Raw genomic sequence first — 23,141 nt, 5'->3', positions numbered from 1 at the left:
AATGATCAACTTCTTATTAAGGATTTGCCCAACTTCCTAGGTAAGGTGTCACCCTTTCACACTTGTCTTGTGTAACACTTTGCTTATATCTTCATGTAGACCAGTTCTCTTCATACCAGAGCTCCAACAAAAACAACAAACAAAACTCCATTTCTTCCTCTATCACAATGCTTCTTAATATCTCATGTGCATAAAAAGCATCATAAGGATACTGTGCTAAAATTCAAGTTCATGGGTACCATTCTTCAGATTCTGATACAACTGACTTCAGCAAGGACCCAGAAATCTGGAATTTCGTTTACAGTGTTTCTGATGCAGGAGTCTAAGATGATACTTTGTAAAAAACTGCATTACTTATGAATTAGTCAAAGTGGGCTATACTTTATTTGTTTCTGTTTACATAGGTTTAAAATAATGGTAATCAATGAATTTTTGAATAAATGAATGGGTAGTTTTAAAATACTACAAAATTTCTGTGTGAATATTGTGTGGGCTCCCTGGTAGTACATGTAGCTTTGTGGCTACGTTTACAACTGTTCTAATGCAATTCTATAATAATTAGTGGTCCATATCAATTTAAAGGTTGCTATAAATTTTGTTTTTTGTGCTTTGTTTTCCTAAAAATTTCATTGAAGAGTACTTGGATAAAAAAATAAATACAAGATGTGCTAGGAAACATAACTAGCATGCTTGTTTTAACAATTAGTATTCAAAAAGATAGTTCAAAATCAACACTAAGAGGTTTAAACAACAGGGTGAAATGTCACTGAGATAAATGTACATTTCTGTGTTTAAGTTTAAAAAAATCAATTTCAAAGATGTAGGGTGATGTTAGAACTGGTTGGAAAGCAATTCATTTAGATAGAACCTAGGTTTTCAGCCGATAACAAATTCAGTAAAACTCAATACTGTGACATAGCTACTTAAGAAAACCACACAGATTATGTTGAACTCTGAAGCAAGAAGCACAGATGCAACAGCAACAGTTCTGTTTCTTTGCAACAGTCAACTCTCATCTGATATGATATAATTTAAAGGTCACTGTGTTCAGCCTTAAAATGAATACTTGGACCATTGGAATGGATTTAGAAAACACCTCAGATACTTGGTGAAATGGGAATCATGATATACCAAGAACAGCTCAAGAAAACCATGTCTATGTGGGCATTTAGAATGAATACCGATATGTTACTGTTACAATATGTTGTATAACAAACAACCACAAAATATCAGCAACACACAACAATAAACAATTATTTAGCTCATGTGTTTTTGATGTGGCTGGAAGTTGGTGGATCTGGACTGGGCTTGCTGGGGCTCTGTCCCAAGTGACACACGGAGCTGTGCTTGGCCCTTCCTGAGGTCTGAGCTCCATATGTGTTCATTCTGCAGCCCAATCTAAGGAATGAGTGGCTACGTGGGGAAGCTTTTCTCATGGCAATGGTAAGATAGCAAGTGGGAAACACACAGGCTTTCTAAGGTCTAGATTTTTTTTTTTTTGAGTTGGGGTCTGACTGTCGCCCAGACTGGAGTACACTGGCCGCTCCCGGCCACTGCAGCCTCGACCTGCTGGGCTCCAGCGATCCTTCCGCCTCAGCCTTCCAAGTAGCTGGAATTACAGGCATGCGCTACCACCCGGCTGATTTTTTTATTTATTGTAGAGATGAGGTCTCGCTGCCCAGGCGGGTCTCGAACCCGCAGGCTCAGGCAATCCACTTACCTCAGCCTCCCAAAGGCGCGGGATTACAGGCTGAGTCACGGAGCCCTGCTCTAAGGTCTAGATTTTGAAATGGCCTGATTGTATTCATTAAAGCAAGATAAATGACAGGGAGACTTCAAAAAATAAATACTCCTCCCTTCAAATTGTTTTAGAGAGACTGAAAAAAATCACAGAAAAAGGATGTGACTCCAGGGAGGGTGAATTGTAGCCAAGATAACTACCATACTCTGTGTTGAATATTGACAGAGGGGTATCATCTTTAAGAAAGGCTAATATGTGGACAAAGAGACAAGCTAGATTTATGCATGCATAGATCACAGGGCACATTAGAGACCAATTAAAATATGGCGATTATAAGGGAGTAGATGTTACTTCAGTTTAAGAGTTTTCTAATAAGCTGAAATATTAAAACACGGAATAAAGTGTTTGAGAAGCAGTATGGTATTAGTACAAAGGGTCCACTCTTTGGAACTGGGCAGAGCAGAACCCACTTCAAAGTTTGGAACATTTATTAACACTTATTAAGCTATAAAGTCCTGGGAATGGTTAACATTATGAATGCCAGTTTTTGAATCTGTAACATGAAAATAAAACTATTTACTTCATTTGTTAATGTTTGCAAAGTACCTAATATAGGCATCTGGCACATAGCAAATGCTTTTAATATTGTGGCTATTATTATTATAAGAAACTTACTACCTTTGGAAATGTTCAAGTATCCCCAGCCCAGCCCTTCCGAGTTCTCTTTTGCTTCATGCAAACATCTCCTATAATTTAATCTTATTATGAAATACAAGTCCACAATTACTTATCCTCAAATTTCAAATCCAAAAACTCTGAAACCAAAAGCTTTTTCTTAAATTCAGTGTCTAAAAGAATTAAGCATCAAAAATATGACCTAAAGTGTTAAGAAGCTATTTATAACTATTTATATCTTGCTCAGTGTAGTTATTCATATACTTTAATACTATAATATTATTATGTATTTCTGGCCCAGATACAACTGCTTAGGAATATGAAGTACACAGTGTATGCATTGTACTATCTTCCTAAAATATAAACAATTTTGAATATGGAACATCTGGTACTGAAACTATAGGATTGTGAGTCTGTACTTTAATGTACCTTATTTGTCCACCATTTTATTTCCAGCACCTAGCTAATAGCAAGCATGTAATAAACTCTGATTTAGTGAAATAGCAATAAAAGATGCTAAGAATATTATAAAGGAAATTCTAATCATGGAAGATGAATAATATCTATATATTCTTTTGACTCTATTCCATATTCCTCCAAAGTAAATTCTATTCCCTTTTCTGAGGTCGTCTCAGGATCTGAAGGATCTTAGTTTTGCTTTTCCAACTCTATGACTTAAAGATCACAAAGGCCCATTTTTCCCCTCAATCTGGATTATAGTGTCAAAAGATAAATATCTCACTTCTCTATAGCCTTGTAGTATAATTTGAAGTCAAATAATATGATGCCATCAGCTTAGTTCTTTTTGCTTAGGATTGCTTTGGCTATTTAGGCTATTTTTTGATTTCAAGGATATAGCAACCAAAATAGCATGGTACTGGTATAAAAATAGACACATAGATCAGTGAAACAGAATAGAGAGCCCAGAAATAAAGTCACATATTTACAGTCAACTAAACTTTGACAAAGCTGAAAAGAACATGCAATGGAGAAAGAACACCTTCTTCAATAAATGGTGCTGGGAGCCAGGCACAGTGGCTCAGCCTGTAATCAGGCACCTTTGGGAGGCTGAGGTGAGTGGATTGCCTGAGCCCACGGGTTCGAGACCTGCCTGGGCATCGAGACCTCATCTCTACAATAAATCAAAAAAAAAAAAAAAATCAACCGGGCGTGGTAGCGCATGCCTGTAATTCTGGCTACTCTGAAGGCTGAAGTGGAAGGATTGCCAGAGCCCAGCAGGTGAGGCTGCGGTGGCTGGGAGCGGCCACTGCACTCCAGTCTGGGTGACCGAGTGAGACCCCAACTCAAAAAAAAATAAAAAAAAAGTGGTGCTGGGAAAATTGGATTGGCATATGCAGAAGAATGGAACTGGCCCTGTCTCTCATCATATGTGAAAATCAACTCAAGATGGAGTAAAGACTTAAATGTGACACTTGAAAAATATAAAAATACCAAAGAAAAACCTAGGGAAAAATTTTTCTGGACTAAGATCTCAAATGCACAAGCAACAAAACTAAAAACATAAAAATAGGACTATATTAAACTACAAAAATTCTGTACAGCAAAATAAATAATCAACAGAGTGAATAGACTATCTGCAGAATGGAAGAAAATATTTGTTAACTATGCATTTGACAGAAAACTAATACACAGAATTTAAAAGAATCTCAAACAACTCAACAACAACAACAACAAAAATCCAAATAATCCCATTAAAAATTAGGCAAATGGCATGAATAGATATTTTTCAAAAGAAGATATGCAAATGGCTAATGGGCATATTAAAAGTGCTTAATATTACTAACCATCAGAAAAATGCAAACTAATACTACAGTGAGATATCATCTTACACAAGTCAGAATGACTATCGTTTTTTTATTATTTATTTTTATTAATTTTTTTTGTTGTTGAGGTCTCACTCTGTTGTAGGCTGGAGTGCAGTGGCACCATCATGGCTCACCACAGCCTAGACTTCCTGGGCTCGGGTGATCCTTCCACCTCAGCATCCCAAGTAGCTGGGACTACAGGCGCTTACTACCATGCCTGGATAATTGTTTGATTGATTGATTGATTGATTTTTGGAAAGATGAGGTTTCTCTATGTTGCTCAGACTGGTCTCAAACTCCTGAGCTCAAGTAATCCACCTGCCTCAGCCTCCCAAAATGCTGGATAACAGACGTGAGCCACTGTGCGCCACCCAGAACGGCTATTATTAAAAAGTCAAAAAATAACAGATGTTAGTGAGGGTGTGGTAAAAGGGAACTCCCATACGCTACTGGTGGGAGGGAATGTAAATTCAAAAGAAATCATTATGAAGATTCCTCAAAGAATTAAAATAGAGCTATCATTTGATCCAGCAATCCCACTACTGGGTACTACCCAAAGAAGAAGAAATTATTACATTAAAAAGATATGGGCACTCTTTATTTATCTTTATTGCAGCACTATTCATAATAGCAGAACCTAAGTGTCTAATTAACAAATGCTTGGATAAAGAAAATGTGGTTTATACAGACAATGTAATAATATTCAACCATCAAAAAAATAAAATCATGTATTTTGCAGCAACATGAATGGAACTGGAGGCTGCTTTCTTAAGTGAAGCAACTCAGACACAGAAAAATGCCACATGTCCTCATTTACACATGTGAGCTAAATAATGTGTACACATGGATATAGAGTGTAGAATGATAGACAATGGAGACTCAGAAGGATATGGAGGTAGGAGAGGGATGGATGATGATTAATTAGTTAATGGGTACAACGTACATTTTTGGGGTGATGAATACCCTAAAAGCCCTGACTTTACCATTACACAATCTATGCAAGTAACAAAATTACATTTGAACTCCATAAATAAATACAAAAATAAAAATATCTCCCTTCTCTCATTACAAATTCAAAATAGCAACACCTGGAGGCGATTTTTAAAAATATGCTAATTGACTAAGAAACCAAAGAAGCACAATGAAAGCAAAGAAAGGTTGTTTAGGAAAGGGAGAGAATGGCAACTAATGGAGAACTCATTGGGCTCAGATGACCAACCTGGCCTGGTACAGAAAAGAAGATGATCATAATATTCTCCAAAGATGAATTTGGTTTTTTCAACCATTTTTGACTTATTTCTGAGTGCTGTACTTAGGTTTTTTTGTTTCCTTCCTTCCTATCACTTCAACCAAATGCCTAGCCACCACTCCCAAATATCTTAAAATCTGATTTGCCCAAAGGACATGCTGTTCTTTAGTATGAATCATAGTCTCACTTCTTAGTCTTTGCAAGTGATGGTTCCCTTGCCTAGTTCTGGCACTTTCTCTTAACTCTCCACTCACCTCCAACATTCTTACATATCCTCTAACACATCATCCCAGTATAGTACTTATCACATGCTATGGGTTTATTTAACTGTCTTTTCCCCTACTGTTTACAAACAGTTTCCTGGATTTCAGGACATCCTTCACAGACCGCATGTGTCCAAATATAGCCATTCTGAAGGATTCCTTGTTACTGTACCCTTGGAAAAATGTTCTGCATACCGATTTCTTCTCTAGCCTGATTATTTTATATAAAGTCAACTTTAGGGGGAAAATGGCCATGACTATCTATAAATATGTTTGGTTTAATCTCCAAAGTGTTTAATTTCTTTAAATTGGTTACCAGCATTTAAAAGTCAGGTATTGCACTGAACAGCTGATGTAGTAGGTTACATTGTCAAAAAAAAAAAAAAAAAAAAAAATGGCAGGCCGGGTTCGGTGGCTCAGTCTGTAATCCCAGCACTTTGGGAGTCCGAGGCGAGTGGATTGCCTGAGCCCATGGGTTTGAGACCAGCCCGGACAACTTGATGAGACCTCCTCTTTACAAGAAATAAAAAACAATTAACGGGGTGCCATAGAGCGTGCCTGTAGTTCTGGAAGTCTGAGGCAAAAGGATCCATGGAGCCCAGGAGGTTGACGCAGGGGTGATCGTGAGTGTACCACTGCACTCCAGCCTGGGCGATGGAGTGAGATTCCAACTCAAAAAAAAAAAAAAGGCTACAACAATATTTTCCATACTTTTCCATGCCATTATACATGGACTGATGAGGTCTAATACCCCTTCTTTTGAATATGACTGGACTTATGAACATGCTGGTAACTTACAGAATTGTGGTTAAGTCAAAAAAGGCAATGTAGCTTTTGTTTTGTTCTTTGGGATCCTCATATTTGGTGTCCCGGGCTGCCATGTTGTCATGAAGAGACGGTATGAATATTTCAGATAACAGTCCCGATTAAGGTAGCAGCTGACAGCCAGCATCGACTGCCACATATGAGAGAAGAATCCCAGGTGATTCTAGCCACAAATATTGAGTCATCCTTGGCTTCTGAGCCTTACCAGCTGAGGCCCCAAATAGTGGAGCAGAAACAAGCCACCCCTTTTGTGCTTTGTTAAAATTCTTGATGCACAAAATCTGTGAGCATAGTAAAAATGGTTGTTTTATACTACTAGGTTCTTATGCAGGAATAGTATCTGGAAAGCTTAGACTTCCAGCTTTACTTGGAGAAGAAAAAAAAAGGACAGGCACTACTCCCCCTGTATTTTTACATTGACTACATGGCCACAGTATACTCAAGTTGAACAAATTATAGTTGCTGTAGATAAAACGCAGACTTTCCAGACTGCTACAGTCTCCACCACTCCTTATAGTAGTATACATTTATGGACATTCCTGATGCATTAAGTATGCAGTTTATATGTTAAATATGTTTCCTGTGTGTGTGTGTGAAGCTAGGCTTCTCCTCATATACCACTGAAACCAGTACTTATCTTAGGTTTTTTATCTGTCTTTAATGCTGTTTTTTTTTCCTCCCCAACACATTAGTTTCTTAGAGAATTTAAGATGATCTAACACTTCCCATTTCTGAAGCTCTGATTTGTATACAGTTTGCCCATTATCTTCTTGTTTCCTACTGAAGAGGGTTTCCAATTCTGAACTAATCTAATGAGGAGAAATGACTGACATATTGACATGCCTTGATCTCAATAAATGATAAAGCAGGTTTTAATTACTAAATGAGATACACTTCTAGGTTCTCATGGGTGACTTATTATATAACTAAGGAACCTGGTTTTTCTAACTCTTCTTATTGGAGCTTCATAAAAAGTGATATAATGGTGTATTTTAAATACAGATTGACTACTTAGGCAAGTAGTTATCATTGCAAGTAGTTATCATTGAAATTAATCTTAAATTATCTTAAAAAATCAAAAAAATACTATGAATACGTAATGAATAATTTGAGGAAACACATCATTTCTTTTATAACACTAACAGCAGTTATTCTAATTTCTTAAAATAAATATGTCAAACAAGAACTAAAAAAAGGAAAAAAATAGTATTTATCAAGAGCCAGATTTTCATCCTGTTAAAGTAAATTCAAGAAATATCAAATCTATTGTTTATGCATGCAGAGGTCTGTAGATGGCAGGAAGATACAACTGAATTATAGAATAACTGCAGGAAAATATCTCAAATCAAATAACATTCAGAAAATTCAATCTCATCATTGACTACAGCATTGAGACATAAAAGAATTGAATTACAAAATGAGGGTAAGTCACTTTATGGTGAACAGTGCCACTTAAATGAATAGGATAAGCTGTTATATACTTATTATTATAACTTTTATTAAATTACTGAGTAACCGTAATGTCTCACACTTACATTTTCATTAGAAGAGTTTCTGTAGACTCAGTATTGAATACAAGATACACATTAAACTTATAGCCTAAATACAATAGTTAAATAATTTGCTTTACATTTTTCTTGCTTAGAGGTGTCCTTTGGTCAGAACTTTTTGAAAAGCATGCAGATAACTCTCTACATTCTTATATTAAATACTCCCTGGCCTGTTGTGGCATACAACAGAAGTCTGAATTGCCTCAGTTACAGGTAGTATTTGTTAATCTTTATATCTAAGGCACATGTAGCAGATGTAGGTTTGAATCCAACAGTGACTACTTGAATGTACTTGGGAAAGTCGCTTAACGTTTCTGAAGTTCAATTTTTCTCTATATAAAGTGGGAGAAATAAAATCCCTGCCTCATTGTGTAGTTGCAAGGATAAAATGAGATAAAGAGTCCCCAAACACAGCAGAGCAGATAGCACAATATTATTGTTAGCTATCATAAACCATTAGTTCTAGTAGCCTCTGAACAAAAGTAGCCACATTTTCCATCTGGGCTCTGAGCTTTGAGGATCTAAGAAGTTGTACAAAGTGGTCTGAGAATCCATTTGCTCACCAAATGTATATGTATTATGTTCACTGTATATTCTGACTTTTTTTTTCTCTAGCATATACATGCTTTCTCATAAATAAAATACAAATTCATTTAAAAGCATTACTGTTTCCTTAACAGCTTCATGTCATTATTTATATCTTCAAGCAACTGACACTGATATGTACAATGACTAATTGTCGAAGTATGATCCCAATTGTGGACATTGTGGCGGATCTCTTCTACTTGCCTCCCCACTTTCATTCTCCCCTCTAGCCTGCTCTCTACCTGGGGGACAACTAAGGGCAGCTCCATTGATGGCATCTGTTAGCTTCTGTTTCCCTTTTTTTTTTTTTTTTTGAGTTGGAGTCTCCCTCTGTCGCCCAGACTGGAGTGCAGTGGCCGCTCCCGGCCACCGCAGCCTCGACCTGCTGGGCTCCGGCGATCCTTCCGCCTCAGCCTTCCGAGTAGCCGGAATCACAGGCATGCGCTACCACGCCCGGCTGATTTTTTGATTTATTGTTGAGATGAGGGTTCGCCGCCCAGGCGGGTCTCGAACCCGCGAGCTCAGGCAATCCACTCACCTCAGCCTCCCAAAGGTGCGGGATTACAGACTGAGCCTCCGAGCCCGGCTAGCTTCTGTTTCCTAATGGGACCAGCCAATGGCAGCAATGGTAGGAGACTGGAAGGAGGGATGAGAACGAGGTCGGGGTATTAACTCCCTGAGCTTCCTCCTTGTGCGATGGTCAAGGCTGCCCTTTTGAAACAGAGGCCTCTTACAGTTTTCTCTATCTCTCTTTCATTCCTATTTTTGGTAGACCACCTCATCTTAAGGATACTAGTTCCAGGAGACCAAATCGCCTCTTGTGGTACTCTGCCACTGGAAATGGTCCCCTCATTCAACTCTCCTCAAATTATCCTAGTTTAAGCGATTCATTGTTTCCCCTATGGTGTAGGCCCTGATAGTTAAAGATATTCTAAAAAGGATCTTCATTCTAGAAAACTTTGTAACTTCTGCCTCATATTTCAGAGGTGTGTGTGTGTGTGTGTGTGTGTGTGTGTGTGTGTGTGTGTGTATCTTGTTGCTTTCCTAGCACATTTGTTCATTAATCCACCGAAGGGAAGCTTCTTTTCCTAGATTGTGTTCCTTACTTGATTCATTCTTCAAGAAAACCAAAGACTTCCATTTTAATATTTGTCTAACACATCAATCTACATTTTTAACTTTTTACATTCAAATTAAATTACTGTTAGAGTCAAAGACACAAATTAGTCTTTTTTACTTTCATTTGTGAAATTACCATTTGTATCTAAGGACATAAAAATTATCTTTGCTGCATGTATGATTTGGTTTGGTACACATGCTTTTTTCTATAATTTGGGCATTGGGAAATGTTGCCAAAATCTTGTGAATTTACGTGATTTCATAAGGTTGACTTTGGAAAATGTTAATGAGGAATATATAAAAAATAGGGTATCAGAACCTAAACAGAATTTAATTGTTTGGTCCAATTAATAAAGGTGTTAATCATAGGACGTTAACTTGTCTTAGGCCAAAGACTTCAAGACTTCCCCTGGAAACTGCAATTTGAAGTTTTCATAATAAATTCATCAGTCTGTTTCTTTACTGTTTCTCCTAATAGACACAGAGCAAGAGAAAAAGATTGTGGAGACTACTCATATCATTGTCATCTTTGCCAGTCATTAATATGTCACTCAGTTAAGCTGCCTCCTGAGGAATCTTTAGTGAAGTACCTTTTCTGATCCATTTAAAATTTTTTAGAACTAACGATACCTTACAAGATAACTGGGGATTAATTAAAACTGTTATAGCTTCTGAACTCCAGGTGAACCTTTGTAGGGTTGTTACCTTGTGAACTTCCCCAAGAATCTCTACTGAGGATGATATAATTATTCCATTTAGGCAACTGCCAGATTCTATTTTATAATATCACAAATTCTGTATTCACCTGTGCTAACTAGTCAATTAAAGATGGTTTTCTCTAAAGATTTTGATCTTTAGTTCTGCTAAGTCACACATATTCTACTGTTCTTTCTTCAAGATCCTAACTCAGTATTTCCTCTGATTTTAACTGCAATAGAGCTAAAATAATATTCGTATTATCTGAAAATACTGGAATATCATGCTTATTTATGATGAAGGACCCACCAAAGGAATTTATTTATAAAAAATTGTGTATTTATTCTTACATGTTTAAACCTCAGTCACCTTCAAAGTACTCTCCGTTTGATATAATACACCTATTGAGATGTGGTTTCCACTGCTCAAAACAGTTTTTGAACTTGTCAGGTCTGATGCCTTGTAGTGTTTCTACTGTGTTTGTTTGTTTCACCTCTTCCACATAGGCAAAACATTTCCTTTTTAGGACTTTTTTCTTCCAGAGAAACAAAAATATGAAGTTGCTCAGGGTGAGATGGGGTGAATAAGGAGAGTGGGGTATGGGGGTCACGCAGTTTTGGGTCAAAAACCGCTGAACACTCAGCGCAGTGTAGGCAGATGCCCTCATAAATCACCCATCATGAAACGGGCAAACAAGTTGAAAGAAATTCAAAAGAGGAAAAAATAAAATAAAATAACTGGAGCTGAATGCAGCAGGGGAAGCCTGTACTACAAGGGGTCTATCCTCCAAAAGATAATCCTGTTTTTTGGGGGGGTGGTTCCTCCTCATATTTCTCTTTATTTTTACTTCTTTAGAAATCATCTCCCTCCATCAATCCAAATTTTACATTTCAAAGTTCAGCTAAAACAAACACCACTTGGAAAAAAAAAAAATTCTAGACTGATTCTTGTAGAAAATGAACTTTTTTTTACTCTTAGTTTCCTAATACTTGATTACCTCTTCATTATTACCCCAACATATTTGTTTAAATATATGTAGCATACATGTGTTTAAATATATACAAACACGTGTGTGTATATATATATATATGTAGATATATATATATATTAAATGACTTCGAACACATTTTCAGGATATATATATTTATATATGATATATATTCATATATATTTATATATAAAATTACTCAAACAAATTTTTAGGAGAAAATATTAAAATATATTTAAAAATAAGTATTATAATTGTATGGTTTGTATACTATGTGGCAGACATAATCACGTAATAAGTGATTATTTGACTGAACTGCTAATCTCGCTCTCTACTGGCATAGTTGGACCAAAAGGAATAATATAAAGGTAGAGATTAAATATATTGTCTAATAAATACTCTGGTGTTTATTCATTTCTATTACAAATTGGTGTTATATTTGAAAAATCTTCCTCACAGTTTTCTGATGAAATACTTCACTATTAAATGTGTTTACTTGTTTTTCATCAGTCTATCCCACAAATCTTTTTTGAGAGCCTCTAGTGTACCAGAGACTATACCAGAGACTATACTAGTATCAAGGAAACAATTATGACCAAAATAGACATTTAATAATTATCACAAATACAGAACATTAGTATCACTGCAACTAATTACATGATCTACTTCCTTTGTCCCTTCTGGGTTAGCACTAATCTATCTGAGAAACCATAAGTATTTTGTCCATACATACGATACATGTAATTCTGGATTTTGTATACTCTTTGAGGAATGAGACTCTTATTTTGTATCTTCATAGTGTACAACATCTTGGGCCTGACAGTCACACACTCAGTCATCATCCTTTCAGCATATAGCCTTGAAAGACCTAATGCCTGGTATTCTGAGGGGTATGAGAGTGTATCAGACAAGGATTTGAGGCAAATAGTAAAAGTAATAAGGACCATGAACACAAGTAATCCCAACGCAAGGCAGAGAAACAAAGTGCTATAGAAAAGTAAAGATGTGGTGCTGAGAGAATTCACAGCAGAAATGGATTATTTCCAAATAAAGGACGAAGAAAAGACTTTTTGCAAGAGTTGGTTTTTGAGCTGGGCCTGGAAGAATGGGAAGAATTTAGCCATAAAAATTTGAGTGAATAGGAAAAGGGAAAGAGAAGGCAGGAAAAGTGCATAGAAAAGCCCTTTCCCCTATAAATCTTCATTATAATAAGATAAAGTGCATTTTTTTCAGAATTATTCCATATTGTCATCACTTTTTATATATGTGTGTTAAATAATTCTAGTATTCACTTTTCAAATCTTCAAAGATAGTTTATCCTAATCCCCTATTTTCTTATTCCTTGTTTTTAGGATCAGGTAAGCCCATTTAATCTCACCAGAAGAAAGATATAGAAAGTTCATTTTCAGAAAATTTTAGCAAAATGATTACAATCTAAATGTCTCCAGACAACATAAAATAATTATTTTAGTCTACTGTAATTGTGTTTGTAATGTATAGTAATTATGTTTTCTATCAAGTGTTTCTGAAACAAGTTAGAGAACTGTTATCACTATTTTTATGCAATAATATGTAATACGAACTAATTTTATCATGATTTTTATGTACTAATATGTAATGCTGAACTAATATTTTGACTGAAAATATTAGCAGATGCTCAAAATATGTAGCCAACTTGCATACAGTATTCATTCAGTGTCTGTGACGTGATACAAAATGTACCCACATCCTAAATAACTGTGCTGTGTTCCAATATGCAAATGTGACAATTAAGATATTACCCAGAACAGAAGCTCTTGGCTCATGATGGCTTCTCTATTTAATATACTGCAAATTAACCAGTGACTCGGTGTCAAACAAAGTCATTTCCATAGTGATATTTTAAGTCATACTTAGTTTTAAAGGTATTGGCTCACACTCATATTTTTCCTAATTGCCCATAGTATTCTCTCTAAATAAAATTCCCCTTCACCCATTTCACTATGCTGTCCCTCAGGCCATGGAAAAATCCAAACTTCTGCAGTACATAAAGCTGCTCATTTTTTGTCACCTTCTCTCCCGTAAAGATTACTTAAGAAACATTAAAGAAGACTTATTTGTTAAGTCTCCTTGGGTGTTAATAAAATCGATCAATAAGTGATTAATGATATAATGATTTTACAACATTTAGCTTCATTGACTTCTGTAAATCACATAATGGGGAAAATCATTTAACCATCACAGAGCCCATCTCTATTTTCCTATAAAAATTGTAACCTTTTTAAAGAAAAAAAGTGATTGATTTTTGATTTTTAAAAAATGTATTTGTTTGTTTTACCCAATTTTATCCATAAATGTCAAAAAAGTTGAAGCCAGACTCAAAAGCAACATATCGTATTGTATTGTATGACATATGGTATTATATTGTATGACATTCTAAAAAAGACAAAACTGTGGTGACAAAAAACAGATGGTAGTTCCCAGGGCCAGGGTATGAGAGAAAAATGGATATCAAAGGGCCATGAATAAATATTTTGGGGTAATATAAATGTTCCATATCTTAATTTTGGTGGTAGTTACATGGTAGTTAGCATTTGCTAAACTTATATAACTGTACTCTAAATGGGTACATTTTATTGTATACAAACAGCAGATCAATCAATAAATCTGACTCTGAAGGAGTATAAGTTATTGATATAACAAATTTTGGGCCAATCTAAAGAGATATATTCAACAATCATTAACGGATCCATCAAGGAAGTAAAAGAATTCTTTTTTTTTTTTTTTTTTTGAGTTGGAGTCTCACTCTGTCACTCAGACTGGAGTGCAGTGGCCACTCCTGGCCACCGCAGCCTCGACCTGCTGGGCTCCAGCGATCCTTCCGCCTCGGCCTTTCAAGTAGCCGGAATTACAGGCATGCGCTACCACGCCCGGCTGATTTTTGATTTATTGTAGAGATGAGGTCTCGCTGCCCAGGCGGGTCTCGAACCCGCGGGCTCAGGCAATCCACTCACCTCAGCCTCCCAAAGGCGCAGGATTACAGGCTGAGCCACCGAGCCCGGCTAAAAGAATTCTTGATTCCAAAGATGTTTTAATAATTTTCCTCCTTTCATAATACCGATAACATTTTCTTATCTTTTGTTTTACAATAAAAATTAAAGTTTAGGGAGAAGAAAGTCACATTTAACAAATGCCTTGCTTTTATTGTTGCTTTAATTATGAGTTTACTAAAAAAAACTTGAAAAATAACTATTTAAATACATGCTTGTTTAATAAGTTGATTGGTAATAATAATCATCCAGTTTCAGAACAACATACTACTATTTCATTGTTTGCAACTGCAAGATTATTGTATTTTACTTCTCACAATCTATAAGCATCTTAATAATACAGAAAGATAATGGAGGAAAACTGATGCTAGAAACTGTTGATAATATAACTGATATTGAGGTTCAAGAAATGAGATAATGGAGATAATCTCGAGAAGGATGCCTTAGATAGCAAATGCCTTACCTTTGTGTTTGGGTCGCATAGCTGTTGTCATAAGCCTCATATGTCTGGTCATCATATTCACCTCCATAGCCATCATCATAACCCTGGGGCAGAAATGGTAGAAAGACCTCTTAACAATCAATTGGATTAACTCTGGTCTTTTTTAGATAGTATAATTTTATACAAGGTGACTTTGGTTTAGTTTTCATGTTTGGTTAGTGATCATATATCATGTTTTATTTGATTAAAAATTCCTACATAACCTTGATTAACATTTCTGGAGTCAGGTATTAATGTTTATTAATTAAACTCAGAATATCATTGAAATAGTAATGCCTACTCTATGATTTATTTAGAATTTTAATCAAAATAATTTTTAAAAATATTTGGGTAGATAAGAACAACTGTGATAACCTAAGGGTGGTGCTAGTGTCCTTGTTACAACCCCTACTGGGAGCTTTTATCTTGTCCTAATAATAATAATAATAATATAGAAACTATAAAGTACAGGGTATGTAAATTGTGGTCAACTTTCAAGTAAAAAATATGGAATCATTACTACAAAAATAAGGAAAGAAAGAAAGAAAGGAAAGAATAAAGGAAGAAAAGAGTGAAATAAAGACCTCTTACTTTGTTGCACATTTTATAATTTCTACATCTCATAAATAAAATAATGTTGTGTGGTGAGTTTTATTACCTGACTAAATTACACTAACAAAGCTAATGCAAATTTGTCATTGCAGCATGTGCAAGGAAGCTAGAAATTACACACTCCAGTTATCAATCATTATATGAATGATTTAGTTTTATTTCCCTTAGTGGTCATTAACTTTAAACCTTAGCCATCCATCTTGATTACTCCCTGCTTCTGGAAAAACCTTCAGGTTTTCTGCTTCTGATGCTATGCATCTCTTTCTCTGGAATACAGTTGCATCCCACTCTATCAATTCATAACTTCATTTCAGTCTGGAGACTTACAAATCTCTTTTTTATCTTGTTCAGCAATTACAACAGAAAATGTCTAGATGTGAAATCTTGGATCTTGACTAAGACTTTTGAATCCATTTAATCCAAAGACTAATATTTTTTAATAACTTAAGAAAGTTTTAAAATTTTTATTTCATTATTTCTTCTTTTCAATGTAGTTTACCCTTTACATAATGCTATTACTTACATAGGTTTTCTGAATCAAGCTTCCACTTCTATTTTTTTCATTGCATCATATTTTTGCTCTGCAGTATGGAATAGCATCTCTATTTGATTTTTGAATATCCTAATTTAATTCTTACTGAACCGAAATTTTTTTAATATTCTAAAGTTAATTTTTGTATTTATAGAAGAATGACATGCAGATTGTTGAAATATGGTACACAAGCATTTATGTCCAAAAAAGTAGTTTTTTGTCTTGCTCTCCTTCAACTTCTAGTTCTCTTTCAGTCTTTTTGTCTATTATTTTATAATTTATTTATGTGTTATTAAGTAATATAAGTTATTATTGGCTTGAATTATGACTTTTATCATTTGTTATCGACCGGCCATTTGGACTGTTAACTTCTATCATAGATTCTTCCCTATGTGTATTTTTTTTTTTGAATTGGAGTCTCACTCTGTCACTCAAGCTGGAGTGCAGTGGCATGATCACAGCTCATCACAACCTCAATCTCCTGGGCTCAGGTGATCCTTCCACCTCAGCTGGGCTACAGGTATGTGCCATCATACCCGACTATTTATTTTTTTTCATTTTTTTTGTAGAGATGAAGGCTTATTATGTTGCCTAAGCTGTTCTCAAACTCCTGGGCTCAATGATACTCTCACCTCAGCCTCCCAAAGTACTGGGATTACAGGTGTGAGCCACTATGCAGAGCCCCATATTTTTTCTTATACTTAACTTCCTAAATAGCTTCATCATAATTTCTTGTTAAATAAATAGTCAAGGTCAACATTATTGTTGAGCAATAACACATAATTATTATTTACTGATGATCTAAATTGAGTCCTATAATTCCATTTTTATTCTCATACCCAATTTCACTTCTCTTGAAGTTAATAATTGCTCATTCATTTTATTATTTTCTTGGTTTTCTAAATATTTAGAAATGTTCTCAATTGTCCCAATAGGTCATATTAAACTAGCAATAATATTTCCAAACCATCAAATTCAAAACCATCAGATAACCAATCCATCATTTCCTTGTGTGCTACATAGAGACTACCTCCCGAAAAACCATATCTTTGCCCTCTGGTCCAGACTAATGAATTTCTAGACCTGAAGTCAGAGAGGTTTTCCTAAGACTGCTTTCATCACTGTTTGTGTTGAACTCCTTTTTGTCAGATTTCATCTTTTCCTGGTATCATTTCTTGCTGAAACACCTCTTACGGAAACCTCTATTAAAAGACACACTGGAGAAAAATATTTTGATCCTCTCTATCTCCCTCTGAGTCTCTCTTACTTTTTTCCTGTCTCTGGCTCTCTCTCTTGTTTAGCTTTACAATCCCCTCCTCTTTCTACCCCAGCTTTTTTATTTTTATTTTTTGAGTAAAAATTTTAAGTTATACAAAAAAGTTGGAATAATAGCACAATGGAAACCATCTACCCTTCACCTATATTTACCAATTGTTGAGGTTTTGTCTCATTTATATTATCTTATATAAACATGTTTTCTAAATAATTTGCAAATTTGTTTCAGAATCATGACATTGTATCCCAAAATACTTCAGCTTGCATCTCCTGAGTGTAAGGATATTCTTTTATGTAAATACAGTATTATTACTCCTAAAAATCCACAATTATTCCATTATACTGTGATGTTTCTAGTCAGATTTCTGCAATTGTCCCAAGCATTTATGAATTTTATAGCTATTTTTATCTTTATAGCTATTAAAAAAAAAAGAATCCATTCAAGAGTTGTGTATTGCCTTTGGTGAATATACCTGCTTAGTCTTCTTAAAACTAGCATAGTTCTTCAGCCTTTTATTACTTCCTATAATGTTGACTTTTTAAAGTAGTCCAAATCAATTATTTTATATAATTTGTCTGGTTATTATCATAATTATATTCAAATTCAATATTTTTTGAAAGGCTATTTATTACATGTATGATATTATGCTGTACATTTACAAGACCGGAAATTTTTATAAAGTAGTCCAAATCAATTATTTTATAGAACAACCCATATCCTGAGTTTGTCTGATTGCTATCATAATTATATTCAAATTAAATAATTTTGAAAGGCTATTACATGTATGACATTATGTTGTACATTTACATGACTGGAGATTTTTTAATTCTCATCTCATACTTAAGTTACTCTTTGAGCCTAGAAGTTAGGCTGAAAAAATTATTTTTAATCAGAATTTTTAGAACTTTGGTTCAAATTTTTTAACCATTACATGTTGGTGTTGAGAATTCTTGTTACTTATATGTAACCTAGATTTGTTTTGTCTCTTTTTCTATTTCTCTCTAAATGCTTTTACAATTTTTATATCCGGTGTACTGAAATTTCACCAAGTGATGCTTTTGTGTGTCTATTATTTGCATTCATTGTGTTGGGTACTCAATGAGTTCTTTCAATTTAGTGTCTTATCTTTCTTTCTGGAACTCTTACTAGTGGTACTGGCTCTTTTGGATTGGTACAGTCATTTTATTTTTTTTCCCCTATGATAAGTTTTAAAAAATTTACTCAATGAGGAAATCCTGTAAGTTTCTTTTCCAATCATTCTATGACATATTTAACTTCAGTTACACACACTCATATATTGACAATTGTTAGGCTGTGGCGTAGATATTTCCATGTTCTCAGATGGAATTCAAGCATCCTATTCTTAGCCCAAAGCTTCATCTCCTCTCAGGTGGGAGGAGCCTCATCTCCTCTCTAGTTAACATCATATTTGGAATTTCTTAAAGCTAAGAGAATCAGGACAGTCCAGCACTGTATCCTGGGGATCTACCTGTCAGTAACTAGGAGATCAATGATATCTGATACAGGTATCTCATGGGGTGCATATGTCTTTTCATGCAACTGGTTCTTGGTCATTCACCAAGATCATAAACACCTTTCCCTCACTTTCACCTTTTATTAAGGACTCAAGAATTCTAGCTTCTAACAGGAGGCAAGCTAGTTTTAAATTGTTTACTTTTTTGTTTGCGTTTCAAGGCAAGGAGCCGGAAAAGTCAGAGATGGAGTAGGTACATGTCTTTAGGACTCCAATTCTACTGAATTCCCTATGTTTCCTCCCATTTCCATCTGTTGAAATGCTACTGATTCCTCAAGGTCATTTTTAAAATTAATTAATTAATTTATTTATTTATTTATTTATTTTTTGAGTCAGAGTCTCACTCTGTCGCCCAGACTGGAGTGCAGTGGCCACACCCGGCCACCGCAGCCTCGACCTGCAGGGCTCCGGCGATCCTTCCAAGTAGCTGGAATTACAGGCATGTACTACCACGCCCGGCTGATTTTTTTTTTTTTATTTATTGTAGAGATGAGGTCTCGCTGCCCAGGCGGGTCTTGAACCCGCGGGCTCAGGCAATCCAGTCACCTCAGCCTCCCAAAGGCGCGGGATTACAGGCTGAGCCACTGAGCCCGGAATCTCAAGGTCATTTTAAGTGATACTATCATCAGGAAACTTTTCCTGTTTCTACCAACCATATGGTAACACTTAGTCTTTTGAATTTCATTAGCCTATTTTTTTCTCACCAGTACTTAGAATGCTCAAACATGTACTGTGTTTATATTTCTACAATTTTCTCTTCTTTTAGAATTTAGGCTTCTGAAAAACATGGACTGTATCTTAGTGAATCTCTTTTTGTTAAATGTATTAGGGGATTTAGCATAATGTATTCCATACAGAGTTCGTTTAATAAATATGTATTGCATTGTTCAATTAGCACAAAGGAGATTATCTTCATGCAGTGTAGATATGGACTGATGCAAATTAGTCTTCACTAAAAGAAATATTTCAGATGATAAGTTTATGGTACTATTGTCTCTATTTATATCTTTACTATTTGATTTGGGAAGATAATTTTATTTTACTTCCTCATTTATGTTTTTACTCTTTTAAAATGCTATATAGAAAATCCACGGAATAGATAGAAATATTTCCTTTTAACCCATGATTCCATAAAGCATATAGTGCAATGGTCCTTAAATAACTGTACTTACTGTAAAAGAGGAAGTAAATGTGCATACATGTATATGAACTGTTCTTGTTTTCTAATACTCGATGTATTCAGACCATCTTTTTCATAGGAAATATCTATACACAATAATATTTGTAAATGTATATGTATATATGTACATGTTTCAAATGTACGGTACTACAAACAGTAAATGATCATTAGAGCAGTTAAAAAATGAAAAGCATCACTATGTTTAGTATACCTACATTGTATTGTAAATATTAAAAGCAAATGATAAATTATTCATGAGCTCAAGTATAAGTCAGATAGTTTTCCTAATGCTAACACTAAGGGAGTGAGTGTCTTTCTGAATAACAGGGAAGAAAGCAAGGGTATTCTGGAGCCTAGGGTAGCGAGACACTCTACTGGAGTTACGAAGGGGATGGACTCTAGCTTTAGTCTACCTGCATTCAAATCCTGTATCCTATGCATTCAAATTCTTGGCCAATATGTAACCTTAGCCAAGGTTGTAATCATTCTGTACCTGTTTCTTTACTTGTAAAATTAGAATAATATCAACTAACTCATAAATTTATTGTAAAGCCTTAACCATATAGCACTGTTCCTAAAAAGCACACATACCATGTCTGACATAGAGTGATTGTTCAAAAACTATTTACTGCTATGGTGAATTAAGCAGTCTTTGAATAACACTTTTGTTTGTTTTTATGGAGACTTCAGAGACAACATGGAACTCTTGAGGACAAATAGCAACAGAACAGAGTTTTAGAGAAAAAGAAAGGCAGCCAGAGAATTATGATCTATTCTGGATTTGGAATTGGGATTAAGATTCTTGTTCAGTTTAGGTTCATTCACTCACTCATTCCATAAACATCTGTTTAAGCACTTATTACCTGGTAGGCACTGCTCTAGGAGCTAGAGATTTGGCAATTAAAAAAAAAAAAGACCACACAAAAAAGAGAAGAAAATCCAAGAGAATTATATGGAAGAACGATTACAAAGAAGGTTCATAGCTACAAAAAAAAAAAAAAAGAAAGAAAAAGAAAAAAAAAAAAATATATATATATATATGGAGTGATTAGGTTGGAGTTCTCCAGAAGTTTTGTGAAAGATGAGCTTCCTTTTGCTTTTCTAAGTCTAGAGACGAAGTACTGCCAGTAAAGTTCTAGAGCAAAAGGAAATAAACTGAGAAGCAGAGAAGGGTGAGAGTAACTGACTGAGATCTCTCATATACATATGGGATCAACAAGCAGGTCCTGATGCACTGATTTAAGTCATAGAGTTAGCATAGCTTGTGGGATTTCCTGAAGAACCTTGAAAACTCTTCAGACTTAGGAAAGAGCAAAGATAGAGCATAGAATGTTTTACATAATACACTTTTTGTTAAGGTCAACAAAGTTCTAGGAAAAAAGGGAACTAAAATTCAAGGAAACCATGTGGTTTTCTTAAGACAAGTAAAAATATGGATTGTGCTAGTGATGTCCTAAGATAAATCACTAAAGTAGACATGTTCTCTAAAAAACCAGTCAGTATCTGAAAGAGATTCAAATTGAATATGAGTATTCAACTAAGACATTGAACCATGAAAGATAAAAAATTATGAAAATGACATTTTCCCCCCATCTTATTTTCATGTTGCCTTTCAAGAAATGACTATTTTATAACATCCTGGCCTTATTAGTATATTTCTACTAAAAAATTAAGATTGTTTTATGCCCCCTAAGTTATCAGAGTCTCAAAGCAGAATTTCCTAAAGTACAAAGAGAAAATCAGATGAGCCAGTAAAACCCTCCTTAATCACTTAACACTTTTAACTTTATTTTTTCTGGCTGTAGAGAGATGATTTGGTATCTCCCACAAAAATGAAAATAACCAAGGAGATATGAGTCATTCCTTTCTGGAACATGGTTATGAAGAATATCTTTTCTCTCTAAGATTTCTTCATATTTGTGAAGTTATACATTCTTTAGATTTTTATCCTTTGAGTCAAATAGAAAACAGGCCCTTATATGATCCTTATGCAACACAATCTTGGCTATTTTCTGAATCTTCACAAAGTCCTCCACAACTTATTTAAGGTACAATGTGAAATAGAGGCCTAAAATGAAGATCTGACAAATGATGAAAGAGGACAATTTATTTGCAGTTTCCTATAAATTATGGATCACATTATATATTTGAGTATTGGGCAAAGTAGCCTCCAGAACAGATACACATTGCTATAAGCACATAGCTTTACAAAGTCAGCTCTTTTCACATCTATTCTGCATCATTTATTTTTCAAATTTAATATGCCTACTAATTTCTCAGTTTAATGAGGTCATTGACTTAAACACTCATTCTTTTTTTTTTAGATTTTGTTGTTTTTTTTTAGATTTTGTTGTTTTTTTCAATTGTGGTGTAACTTACATAAAATAAAATGCACAGGTTTTAAGTGTTCAGTTCAATCAACTTGTCAAATTTTTATACCTCAAAGTAACCATCATGTAAAGCAAGATAACAAATATTCCTAAAATCACCTAAAGTTTTCTTGTGTCCCCTTCGGTCAATTCCAATTCTCCAAGAAGCACTTACTTTCTGACTTTTTTTGCTTAACAAGGACCATGACTTCTATACCAATTTTGAGTTGTCAAATCTAAATAATATTTACTGTACATTTAAGCTTAAAATAATAGTAATTCATCAAATTTTGTATTAACCATTGAACTATCTATTATCCAGGCTTTAAACATAAAAGAAGATTAAGACATGAATTCTGTCTTTGAGAAGTTCTTATCCAGTGGTGTTCTGGTAAATGCTTAATAATTTTCACTGCAAAAAAATTGTGTATATGCACATATACATATACATTTATTATGCATTTTACTAATATAAAGCACACAATTTACAAATAAGATATAAAATTTGTTATAAATTCTACATATATGTAATTTGTGTGACTTGGAAAATTTTGGACAAAAACCACTGTAAGCTTTTATAACTTTATTGCAACAATAACATTCCAATGAAT

General features: G+C 34.7%; 1 protein-coding gene across 1 annotated transcript in view; it reads right to left on the bottom strand.

Annotated features, from left to right (window-relative positions):
- Nucleotides 1-23,141, bottom strand: part of KHDRBS2 (KH RNA binding domain containing, signal transduction associated 2) — a 478,057-nt gene that overhangs the window by 36,551 nt on the left and 418,365 nt on the right. The window contains exon 6 of the mRNA XM_021706491.1: nt 15,010-15,092. Coding sequence (XP_021562166.1) covers nt 15,010-15,092 — 83 coding nt within the window. The remainder of the gene's footprint in view (nt 1-15,009; nt 15,093-23,141) is intronic.

The sequence above is a fragment of the Carlito syrichta genome, unplaced genomic scaffold (genome assembly GCF_000164805.1).
Source record: "Carlito syrichta isolate Samal-C Ts95f unplaced genomic scaffold, Tarsius_syrichta-2.0.1 Scaffold315645, whole genome shotgun sequence".
In the NCBI taxonomy this organism is placed as follows: Eukaryota; Metazoa; Chordata; class Mammalia; order Primates; family Tarsiidae; genus Carlito; species Carlito syrichta.
This window is presented reverse-complemented; position numbering and strand designations above follow the sequence as displayed.